The sequence below is a fragment of the Electrophorus electricus genome, chromosome 3 (assembly GCF_041902795.1).
Source record: "Electrophorus electricus isolate QZ-2024a chromosome 3, ASM4190279v1, whole genome shotgun sequence".
NCBI lineage: Eukaryota > Metazoa > Chordata > Actinopteri > Gymnotiformes > Gymnotidae > Electrophorus > Electrophorus electricus.
In genome coordinates, this window is record NC_137499.1 from 8,009,087 (window position 1) to 8,021,844 (window position 12,758).

At 44.8% G+C, this 12,758-nt stretch overlaps 1 protein-coding gene across 14 annotated transcripts in view; it reads right to left on the reverse strand.

The window, feature by feature from the left end:
• nav2a (neuron navigator 2a) overlaps nt 1-12,758 on the reverse strand; it is a 152,862-nt gene that overhangs the window by 34,592 nt on the left and 105,512 nt on the right. For 13 of the 14 annotated variants that reach the window (XM_081710112.1, XM_081710109.1, XM_081710102.1 and 10 more), the window contains 5 exons: nt 8,513-9,641; nt 7,294-7,388; nt 6,734-6,842; nt 5,112-5,480; nt 661-783 (listed from right to left, as the gene is read on the reverse strand). In XM_081710112.1, coding sequence (XP_081566238.1) covers nt 661-783; nt 5,112-5,480; nt 6,734-6,842; nt 7,294-7,388; nt 8,513-9,641 — 1,825 coding nt within the window. Of the gene's footprint in view, nt 1-660; nt 784-5,111; nt 5,481-6,733; nt 6,843-7,293; nt 7,389-8,512; nt 9,642-10,088; nt 10,235-12,758 lie in introns of those variants that run through there. The other variant, XM_081710113.1, reaches the window with a different exon arrangement.

Consider the following 12,758-nt stretch of genomic DNA (forward strand, 5'->3'; position numbering starts at 1 on the left):
ACATATATATCTGCCTCACTCTGATGTGTTCTGTCATACCCAAACACTCCACAGCAGTTATGGGCTTGTAAGAAATCCTGAGGCTCCTTTACTGTGTGACTGCGTTGGCTGCTGCTTACAGCCACCACGGGCAGCCTCCGAGCTGTTAGCAAGGCGCACACAGCTAGAGCAGGCCAAGCATCCAGGAACGGCCGCTGACACACGCACCCCAGTATAGACCCGCTGAAAGACTGCAGCGGCTTCCAGGAAAACATGGCCTCAGATGACCCCCAGCGCTGCCAAAAGATGCAGGCCCACCCATCCAGCCCAGCCTTGGGTAGCACAGGGTTGTGTATATAACACATGCTCATTTGGATGTGGGTGATTAAGGCGTTTCTTTCATGCACTTACAACCCCATTTACAAACCCATTTCTGCTTGTGCTACTACTGCTAGCCAGATTCACACAGGGGATACTACTCCCTCCCAAAGCACTGAAAACCCAGTAAGTACCACTTTTAGATGTTACACCAGCAGGGGCAGCTCGAAATGACCCCCCCCCCCCCCCCCCAAACACACACAAACATTTTTTTATTAGACTTCAGTCTTTTTTCAGTATCACATCCACACAAAATGGAGTTGGAGCTTCACTCCCATGTGCTAACCAGAAGGGGGGAGGTACCTGTCAGCGTCCCCCTGGCCTGAAGAAGCGTTCCTCTGCAGCGTCTCTCGCACCACTGCCATACCATCGGGCAGACGGTTCAGCCGTCGTGTGTACAGACTCAGGCCACCGTCCGTCATGTAGCTGAGAAAGAGAGTGATGGGAAAAGAGAGTGAGCCGACAGACAGACAGTACTGGGGGGGATACGCACACTCGCACTTTCATCCACACAACACCTGTCCCACTGTAACACAAGCACCCTACTGTGTTACTTTAGCCTTTATTTATGCTTAAAGCTCTAGAGAGTTTAATCTTAACTTTTCACAAAATATGTTCTATTATTTTTGAATACTCTCTAAAAGTATCTTTACAGAGAGACAGACACAGACAGAGAAAAAGTACTGTGATTCCTGTGAGTCATGTTCTCCTAAACACCTTGATTACAGGTGAGCAACAGGGTTAGGGTCATTGTTACCCAGTGTACCTGCAGTCCAGCCAGGCTGCTATGGCCCTGTGCTTTGCTCGCTGAAATGGATCAGCAAAGCTGCACACATTCACATTAACGGAGGTGAGGCTTGTAAACAGCAGAGCATCTCCGGATAATTACACGTTTAAAGTTGGACTTTTGCTCTTTGACAAAGAACACTAAATTCAGAGCCGGGGAAGAGTCAGAAGGCTGTCAGCAGGCAGTAAACACCTGGTGGAGGGGCAGCAGCCAACCCTGTCGAAACTAAATGCTCGCTGTAAAACTTCTCTAAGCACACTCTCAACAGCTATAAATGAGGACTCAGTTTATATATGTATGTATGTATGTGTGCGAGCATGTGCGTGTGTGTGTGTGTGTGTGTGTTCGTGTGTGTAATGGGGTTAGTGGGGGCACTGATTCCCGCTCCTCCTGTGTTTTTTTTATAGGCGGAAAAAAGATCCATCTTGTCTTTCGACAGGCTGCACATTAATCATGGCTGTATAGGCTCTGCTGAACTAATGTCCACTATGCCCCCCCCCCCCCCACACACACACACACTCTCTAGTGCACAAGGCATGCATATGCAAATACAATTTTATTCTTCTTTCAAAATGAAACGAGGAGCTAAACTCTGGCCTTAAACAGTTCAGTAGGGAATGGGAATCGCCCACTATAGTAACTGCACTGCCACGCTATGAGGCCCACTGGAGTTCTGACCCACTGGAGTTCTGACCCACTCAGGAGTGTGATATTGGCCTTGGCTGCTCAGTTCCACCCCTCAGAGTAAAAGAACTCCTCACACGGGCTAAAGCAACATCTGATCCTCTCACTAATATTTGCCCTGGCAGTGGATTCCGCAGGTCACTGCCCTCCTACAGCTCCCTCACCAGAAGTACTACCACATCACCTGCATGGAATCAAATCCTTCACTGATTTACACACACACACACACACACACACCTTGGAAAAGCAGAATACACACCCCCACACGGCCACTTACCGGAGTACTTCTGTTCGGATACAGTGGGAAGGGTGAAGGGTGTGTGTGTGTGTGTGTGTGTGTGTATACACATGGTAGGCAGTATAGTGCCTTCTTGTACATGCTCCTCTAATGCTGTTCCAAGCAGCAAAAGCAGTGAAATAGCTCACTATAAAAAAGCAAGGCAGGGCAGGGAAAGCCAAGCAGCATGATACCTTCATATGCTTACTTTAAAGGTATAAAATGGAAAAACACTATTAAATGGAAAATAGAAGGGAAATAAACCGTTTTCCAGTCATTTAAACCACAAACAACATGAATCCCGAAGGATGGCTCACAGCAGAAAAGAAAATATTTTAGATAGAAAAGAAGCCAAAACGAACCATTTATTCGTTGCCATTAAAGCACTATCAAACCACTGCTGAAAACAAAGGTTACATGGACATACCTGCCAGTGCTACACATCAAGCAGATGCAAATCCCACAGGCAGAGTTCAACCAGATCCAAGCTAATAGAATCAGATCGCAGAAATAAAGAAACTTCTAACAGTTTCCCCTTACTGACAGAGCATGATACAGGTGGGTGGATAGAACTATTTTACATGTGTGTGCAGCGGTGCTGAAGAGATCTACGCGTCTAAGAGGTATGTGCCGGTGTGCTGGATAGCCTACTGCGGAGGGAGGGTGCTAGAGAGGGGGCTCTATAGCCCTTACAGCCCCTACACACACACACACACACACACACACACACACACACACACACACAGAGCCTGGGGCTCCCCCAAGCTCCTCTGCCCTGGCCTGCACTCTGGGTGGGGGGTTGTGTGCGTGCGTGTGTGCGTGTGTGTGTGTGTGTGTGTGTGTGTATGTATGGGGGTTGTCAAAGTCAAAGAGACTGCAGAAGCAAATCCTGAAATGCAGAGTAAATGACAGCGATGAAGAAAGATGGAGAGAAAGGGAGAGAGGGAGAGAGAGATGGAGAGAAAGGGAGAGTATAGCAAGAGATCGTTATAGCTGTGATGCAACTGACATAAATAAGTTAACAAATGAAAAGAAAGACTTACAAAACAAAATACTAAAAATAAATGGTGAATAGAGGACGCTGCCTACAGCCATAAGCAAAACGTTAAGGAAAATGAAAAGGATGCAGAGAATGAAAATGAAGAAACCCAGAAAAAAAGAAGTGAAAGAAAGCAAGAAAACTGTAGCTTGATATGGGGGGGGGGGGGCAGTTAAGCAAGGGACTAGGGTTGTAGAATACTGCCTGAGGGGCTCCACCTTCAGACTGGAACTACTTACCGTAACACACACACACAGCCATTCATAAATCTAGGATGATGGGTTTAGACATTATGGACCCCCAAAGAAACTAGTAAGTACTAGAGAGTAAACATGTCACTCCAACTTCGTCTGGGTTGAGACACACTCTCCCAGCTGCCAGGCTGAAACCCCTCAGTACTCCAACCATGTGCTTTCAAGAGAGTGATAAACTGCTCCACCAGCAAACTGTATATGGAGTTTGTTTAAGAACAGCAATATGAACCTTTCCCATGAGTGTGAGACTATTAAGGCTGGCTGTTTATAACCATGCAAAACTCACACCCAAACAAGCTTCCTGAAGCCCATTGGTGAAACACTCGCATGCTAAAGACACATGTAGGTTAAGATGAGAGGCCGCGTGTGTGTGGCTTGTTACTGCAAATGCTGCATCATTTTTTACCGAAATACATCCATCCATACGGAAGTGAAAGTGTTATGATTTGATTGGCTGTGAGTTTTTCTACTGTCTATTACTACAATACTGTATTATTCAGCTTCTTCACAGAACAATGGCATCTGAGGGGAGGAGTGGTGTGGGAGAGAAGGAGTGAGGTGGAGAGGAGAGGAGAGGAGAGAGTAGGAGAGGGGGAGGATAGAGGAGGAGTGGAGAGAGGAGGAGAGAAGAAGAGTGGAGGGGGAGAGGGGAGGAGAGAGGAGAAAGGAGGAGTGGAGTGAGGAGAGGGGAAGGAGATGAGGAGGAGAGAGGAGGCGTGGAGAGAGGAGCAGAGGGGGAGGAGAGAGGGAGGAGAAAGGAAGGAGAGAGGGCGGTGGGGGGCTCCTTACACTAACCACAATCCTAAGACCAGAGGTGCCAGCAAAGCAGCAGCTGTACTGTGATGTTCTACAGTAATTGAAGGAGGGACAGAGAGTACTACCATAAAATACCCTTAAGGCAACAGTCATACTGATGACAGCTACCCAAACAAGGAGTGTAGAGGTCTGTATCTGAACGGCCTTTATAAACACTTAAAAGACAGGAGCCTTATGAATAAAAATGAACAAAGCTTATTCATTGAAATGTTAGGTAAACAAATTCCTTTGATGTGTCTGGATATAGGGATGACGTGTAAACAACCATGTGCATTGGTGTAATTCAACTGGACCCAACTAGAAAAGTTAGAATACCATACTGATGGTTGACAGGGAAAATCCCTCCAGTCCTCATTATAGTCAGATCACGTAAAGACAACTACAGGTAGGGTATAAGCATCAAGCATCTCATCAGCTTCAGTAACAGCACATCTGGACGGCTCCCCTCCCCCTCTCCATGGTGGGAACTCAACTCACACTCACACATTTGCTGGTATCAAGTCCCAAAGAGAAAATGAATGAATGGGAGTCATTATAATAGCAGGAGTTCCAGTTACAGTCTACCAAAGCCAGATATGCAGTAGGCTTGTACTAACATGGAAGAGGAGTTTAATAGGAAATCTACAGACTGTCAGGTGCAGAGCTCTACAGGCCTGCTGAGGTTACTAAGTTCAGCACAGCCCGAGTGCTGCAAGCAATGGCGCCTATGACTGGCTTGAGTTAAACACTAAAAACCTGAACCACTGGCACCCTCTTGTGGCTTCCCTATTACGAACACAGCTATCAAAGTGGATGGTTTGCTTTAAAGATCTCAGAGGTGTATGTTTTAAAACTGTTAATGATCCTGTACCACACAAATACATGTCTGAAACACTGGCTCTGAGAGGCAACGCTCACCCGCTGCTGAGGTCATCAGCGCGAGCGTTCTTGGCGAGCACATCTCCGTCGCTAACGTAGCCGCTCACATCCAGCTCAAGCTCCTCACCCCGCTCTCCCAACTCCAACCCACAGAGGGCGCTGCCGCGCCCAGCCAGCTGCCTACGCAGGGGCGCAGCGTACAGGTAGCGGCCCGGACCCGCAGCTGAACCTCCGCCCCGGGACTGGTAGCTGTTTCCCAGAGAGGGTGCGTCGCCCGCCTGCAGCCGTGGGCTGGACTGGCCGACCCGGGTGGTCCAAGACAGCGGCGCCGGGCGTGAAGACAGGCTCAGCAGGCTGCGGCTGTTCGCTTCAGTGGTGACGCCACCATCGAAGGTGGTTTCCAGCGTGCTACAGGAGAGATGAGAGCAGCTTCAGTTTGCAGTAGGGATTCCATACAGCTCAGGCTGGAGAGGCCTTCAGGAATCTTAGATAATGGTTTTGCAAATCCAAGCAAGAGATGGTCTCTTTAAAGCTGTAATTCATTTGTCTTTGCCCTAAAATGGACTTGGTGCACAGCTGAAATAAACAGAAATTCTGGGTCAAGTGATTCAATCAAACAGTATATACACAGAAAGAGAACCCACAGGAGCACTAGGAACACAAGAACAGTGAGACACGAGAAGAGATTAAAAACAGCTACAGAATAAAGAAAGTGAAGGAAAGGGAGGGAGCGAGAGAGAGAGAAACAAATTTGTTATAACGGCAAAGCAGATTGCAGGAAGACATCCACCCAGCATTAGAGAACAAGAGGCGCTTTTAGGATATCAGCAGCCTCCAGGCCAGCGACTGTCTCACAAGCTGGCTACATGGGACAGAGTCTTCAGCCATTTAATGGAAACTGGTGAGCTAGGTGTAATTTACGCTGGGGACGCTGAGGACATGTCCCCACCACTTTCTGAAATGGCTAATGTTGTCACCATCACTTTTAGAAAGTGTACTCTAAAAATATTGTTTCCTTAACAAGTCATTCGTGGCTTCATTTATTCAATAACAATTCAAGTAATAATAAAACCAAAATGTATGATCTTAACGACAGAAGAAGACAACGTTCGTGCTTAAATTGTCACATGATGCCAAGATAATAAACACGGCATAACTGACGTTTCTTGAATTATTCTTAATCAAAATAAATAGAAAACAACTCCTATTTTAAACCACAGTGCTGATACTTTTGTATTGTTCAACGTCGATAGTTTTGACAAACGCGACCATAAAACTTTTCGTGAATCTCTTTCTTTCAGTCCCAGCGCTCATTTCTTTTCCGTGAAGGCTCAGGTCCAAGGACTTGGTTTCTTAAAGGGAAAGTGAATTTGAGGGGCACCTGAACTGAGTGCAACACCCGGTTCGCATTCCTGTCCCCATCACAAAACAAAGCTGCATCCATGCCGGTGAGACTCCTTTTTCCTCTACGTGAGAAAGGTTTTATATTTGTAGTGACACCTTCTGACCACACGGGGCACTCTAGTCACACTAATGAACTTGCATTTCCTAAACAAGATTTCTCTTTGCTCTCTTTTGCTCAGGGAAAATGCCTTAAGAGTCCATATTTACAAATATAAAATCAGTGGCCCATGTTTGCTTCTTCACTGTACTGCTCTTACCTGTGTGTGATCTGTGTCCCCCGCAAACTGGACATGGTTTCTTCTAGATTTTGCCGGAGGTCCGCAATGTTTTTAACAGTCCTTAGTCTTCTGGTCTCAGGATCTTCACCTAATCAAAGCACAGCAGGGCAGACTGGTGTTACTAATCATGACTAAAACAGCACATTATTCATAAGAATATGAACATTATTCATAAGAATAATGTATGACCTGTCCTCCTTCTGCTAAAACTGTTTTCCAGAAACCTGTTCTGTCTCATTTACGTTTGATTTTCTACTAAACCAGTGGTTCCAATATGGCTTTTTGTACTTAATCTTAAAATTTCAAACCTAAGCTCTGTGTCAATCAAGTCATCAAATATTAGCTATTAGCTACCCAGAATTTTATGTTTAATGTTTGAGAAGCACATTCTCTTAAAATTCACTTAGCTATGCAGTATTTTAATAAACAAATATGATAAGACCTCTCAGTGAAAAGTAATCCCCAACTCCAGACAATATACAATCCTTCCTCAGATATGTATAATCAATCCCTCAGTCATATGTAGTTACACCACTCACCTGACAAATCTTCGATAGACGTCTGGTTGGTCTTGTTGAAGCTACCTCCAGAGACCGTCTCGCTGGTGACGCCGTCATCTCCTTCAGTCTGGGATCTGAGAAAAGGGAGTGTGCGTGTTAGCTGAAATCTCAATCATGCTCTTGCAATAATATTTACATTTACGGCATTTAGCTGACGCTTTTATCCAAAGCGACTTACAATTATGAGTGAGTACAACTTGAGAAATTGAGGGTTGCTCAGGGGCCCAACAGTGGCAACTTGTGAGTGGTGGGGCTTGAACCAGCAACCTTACAAGTCAAGTTCCTTCACCACTGAACTACCACTGCCCATAGAACCTAATAAAGAATGCAAATGGCTGCTTTGACACCAGCTACACATCATCTACACAAAAGTGAAGTGATGGCTGAAGAGGCTGTGAAAGCTAGGAAAAATGGATTTTCCTTTTTTTTTTCAACATTAAAAGCAAAAAAAAAGAATGACAAGAAAGAAAACACGTGAGGTCCATTAAAGAAGGCAGGGGCCTTAAATACAAAGTGGTGGGATCTTCATAAGACGCCTTCACACCGCTCTGTGGTAGACCCAGGACAGCCATCTCCACTTGCGGGCAAAACAAAGCTGAACACATCTGGCAGGGTAATGACAGCTATTGTGTGATATGGGCTAAAGAGTAAGAAGGAGGGCCTTCAGTACCCATTATGGTGGAAAAGTCTTCTTTTGTGGGGTCAGAGGTTACAGTTCACTGGCTGAGGGAATATTAAACAAAATAAACAGAAGGTAGGGGATGTTCCGGAGGAAATACCAGGCAAACACGTTACAGCTGAACATGATGGGGATAAACACACACATGTGGAAACACACAAGTGGGTTGGGGACAATTGCATAGTTAAATCTGTACACTAATGGGCCATCATTTATTCAGAATAATTAGACAGACAATTAAACACTGCAGTACAAATGTCAGAACCATGAGCTGAATAAAGTCAGATACAACTCAGCTGTGAAGTAATGGATTTTTCTTAAGTACTTATGAAATGCCACCAATCTGGTATAAGGTTACTTACATTAATTTCATATGCTTACATTTCCATTGTTTTCTTCTGACATCTTAATTACGGTACTAACTAGTTTGGGACATTCCTCTCCACCTGCTTTGTCTTTCATTTCTAAAAAACATTAGCAGTTGTGCAGATGAATCCTTTCAAGGTCCTTTGTTCTTACCTGTACATGAAAGGTGCTACAGTGGCTGTATTGGGATGGCTGTACTGTTGCTGGGGTTGAGGCAGCTGCACACTGACTGTGTTGCTGGCTGTGGATTGTGTAGTGCCTCCATTACCCACTGGGGCAGCAGTGTGGTGCTGGTGGGCTTTACCCTCTGTGGATGCAAGGCTGGAGGAGGAGGAGGAGTGGCGGCTGTCTCTATGGAGACCAGCTCCTCCACCCAGGCGCATGCTACGTGGTCTCTCATTGTCTTTGCCACTGATAGGTGCTCCTGAGCTTTTACCTGCCCCAGTTCCAGTGTTTTTACTGCCTGGTTTGGGAATACCAGTGTGCACAGGGGCAGAACTATCTTTCTTGGCACCTACTTTGCCCCCTTTGGGAATAAGGCTCGCAATCTTCGAGGTCCGTTTGGGCTCCGCCTCTGCCACACCAACCTCGGACCCTCCAGTCATCTCCTCTGCGAGCTCCTCTCTAATCTCTGCCTTTTCAGAGGCAGGCAGTCGCTTGGACCCCTCCTTCCCACGCTCCTTCTCCTTCGACCGCTCTCTCTCTTTCTCCTTTTCTTTTTCCACATTTTTTGTCGAGCCCTTCTTGGCCGTTAGTGCCCTGCTGAACGTCCGCTGTGCTATGCCCTTCAGCGCCATCTTCGGGCTGCTGCTCGACAAGCTGACAGCACCGGAGCTGGGAACAGGGCGAGCGTTGCCCTCTGCTTCCTCCAGAGGCTCGGTGTTGGAGCCAGCCTCCACTCTCTCCAGCACCACACCAGGCTCCTTCCCCACGGCACCTTCTGCTTGGGCAGAGGACTTGGAGCCTCCTTTACTGTTGAAGAGCTTGAGTTTCTCCAGCATGGACCTCTGCGGCAGAGTTTTGGGTGGAGGATCAGCAGGGGCGGGCTGCTTCGCTGGGGCTTCCTGTTTCACTGAGAGGATGGTGGAGGTAGATGTGTGCTTGGTGCTCAGGGACTTGCTCCTCCAGGGTTTGCCGCTGGAGCTGGGCTGCGGGATGGCGGAGCACTGGGAGGAAGATGCCACGCTGCTGGTGATGACGGTGGAGGTACTGACAGCTGCCGCACAAGACGGTGCATGCTCAGTCATGCCTGGAAGTTGAGAGGAGATGCTGTCTGATGATTCTGAAGAGGAGAGAAATTTGGTCAGTCACTAGGACGGGGGAGAAAACAACGCAAGGAAGGAGCCAAGAATTGCGTTACAAGAAATGGGCATTGACAACGGTCTCGCCTGCCATATAAGGTCTGCCAGTCCTGAGCCAGGGCTGTTTCACTACTGCCAGACTGAAAGCCATTCTAAACTGTTTACATTAACATGGAGAGTTCAACTTTAATGTTCAAATTATGTAGCCAAAATTCTGTCACTGCATTCTTACTACAAAAGATAAAGATTTTGTTAAATCATTGTAGACTAGAATACAGATTAACAAACATCATGAACACTACAGTTAAAGCACATTCAGATATGATTATCAAACACAGAACGGAGCCCACACTGAACTCTGTGGTACTTAATTAAAAGACCTGAGGTCCACATTGGTGGACACCCCAAGTGCATTTCTTATATCTTACCGCTCAAAAAATAAAACAAAAATAGAAAACAAATAGTCCAACTGTTTCCCAACAAAAGCACAGATAGGCACACAAAGGTCCCTGTCCTGAAAGGCCTTATTGTGGCAGGTCAAACACCCAGGAAAATGTGAAGTGTTGAACAGCAGAAGCGCTGAGGACTTCCAGCTCACTGAGTGGTCCCCTCTCTCCATGGCTCCATCACCCTCTCTGCCCCCCACAACACGCCCCCAGACCACCCCAGCTCACTCACCCTCTAGCTCTTATTCCAAGATTCACCTCAAAGGCAGTGTAAATCTAGCCTTTTAGAAAAGTAAAAGTAATATGAATGTGTTGCAGTTATTGATAAACATACAGAACACTATAATGATAAAGAAACACCATCTGATTCAGTTGCCAGGTTACATTTCTCTGTCTGAAAGTACTTTGAGAGAGATATGAACAATAAGGCCATGATAATACGCACACACATTCTATGCTCTCAAAATGAAACCCAGTGTTCTGCAGTTATGGGTTAAAATATGTTATACTGCAGTTACACTCCAGTGTGAAGCTGCATTCAAACAAATATGACAAATATGTTCATTTGTTAAGCAAATATGAAGGGGAAATTAATATCCAAAGTGAAACCCACCCCCCATATAATAAAATATTTTATTGTTTTATTTCGTCTTTGCCTAAAGCTGCAAATCTGTTTTTACTGACTTGAATATTTCTTCAGGACTTTACCAAAAGGGAAGAGAATGTTCTCATTTCCCTTTGTTAGCATTAGTGAATGGTGCAAACACAAAGCCACAATTAGGAAGTGATTAATGCCCAATTAGCCATGCTACCCAGAGAAAAATGGGTCAGACCACTAATGACTTCCAATAGTTGGGGGAGGACAGAGGCATAAAGAGGGGGAAAGACCCAAGAATGGATGAGGGAAAGAAATTAGATGGTATTTAGGGAACAGAGAAAAAAACATTTTAATTAAGTAGGATATGTGCTGTGAGTTTAATTTCAGAAGAAGTGTAGGTAATCTAGGAGCTAAACCCCTCACCCATGGTCAAGGAGGAGCGTGAGGGAACTCCCCACTCTTGAATGCCCCAGGGTTAGCTGGTCAGAGTCTGGGGTCCATATTTAAACCATTAATACTGCAAAGCTAAATATCCTGCATCATTATGCTATTAGTAGAGGAAAGATCATTCGGATCATTACCCGGCCAGATGAGAACCCCTACGAAAGACATCATCCCCCCCTTCCTCACTTTAGGCTCTCTCTTCCATTTTCTGCCCTTCTCCTTCAGCCTTCACTACAATATGACTAGGCCATGTCTGGGTTCACCTCACATGTGCCTAATCTTGGCATTCTTTCTCCCCTCATCAATCAAGATGATGACACACTCAGATCTGTGACAAAGCCACGATAAGAACGTCCAGAACCACAGGAAACACACACAAGCACCCACACGCATACATCCACCCAAGCACTCAAAGTCACAACCACTTTCTTGTTCCAGGTTCTGATGAGTAAAGATTAAGAGAGAGTGAAACATCCAGAAAAGGACAGATAAAAGTATTTTACCCAGCTTGCACAAGTGTTTAAACTTGCACAAGTGTTTTGCTGTTCCTTGGAAATCCACTATCCTTAGTGCTAATCTTACTTGATGTTTTACTACAAATGAGAAGACCGATGATATTAAACCTGTTTCATTCCTCCCCGCGCTGGCTCCCAGTTACATTTTGTACTGATTACAAATATCTGTTGATGACATAAAAATCTATATATTATTTTTATAATATATTTTTTGAATTATTCCTAGCTCTCTATTATGTACTTGCTTCAGTCTTAATTTTATCTTAAAATGAATACTTAGAGCTGCACAATTTGTCATTTATTAGTCAATCTTGCAACATAGGCTACCATCAATACTGATATAATAGAAAATTGCAAATTGTAAAATAGCTCTCAACTTCTTCTTGTGTAATGTAAGCATCCGGGCATATTAAAGAATCAGGACTTTGTTTTACTATACAGCAAAGCATATCACAATACCAAACTGTAGCAATGCATTAGGTGGCAGTATTTGGTATGCAATCAAAACCGTCCATCCAATAGCAGTCCAGTGATCAGAAACTGACCATTAATAAAGGACAAAGATTCAAAATCAAAACTGTGTGTGGCTACAGACAGGCTCTAGACTCACATCTCCCATGTGCTGGACTAATAAAGTGGTTAGATGAATGTACGTATATTTGGCCAGTATATATGACAAATCTGGCAACCATACTGGACTCTTATGCTTGAAGTAGGTGTGACAAACAATAAAACAGTTTGGGCATTATTAACAATACATGAATAAATTAAGTCTTATTAAAAAGAACCAGAAATTAGATTTGGTAATAAGTAGGATAAAACAAGCTTAATTAAATATGTAATTTAATTGCATATTCCATATTTAGGATCAAGCCCTTTATAGTAGTCAGGCAAGCAGGATTTGAGTCCCTTACTCACAGATAATAAGAGTATATTAACTTCAAAACGTCTTTGATATGTTGCTGGTTGCTGTAATTAAGCACAGTGGCTTACTGCCTTTAGTGATTTGAGTATTACATTTTATTGGGGATATGCAATCCCTAAACCCATATTTCAGCTTTATATGGATTATTTTAGAAGCTTTTTTAAACAAGG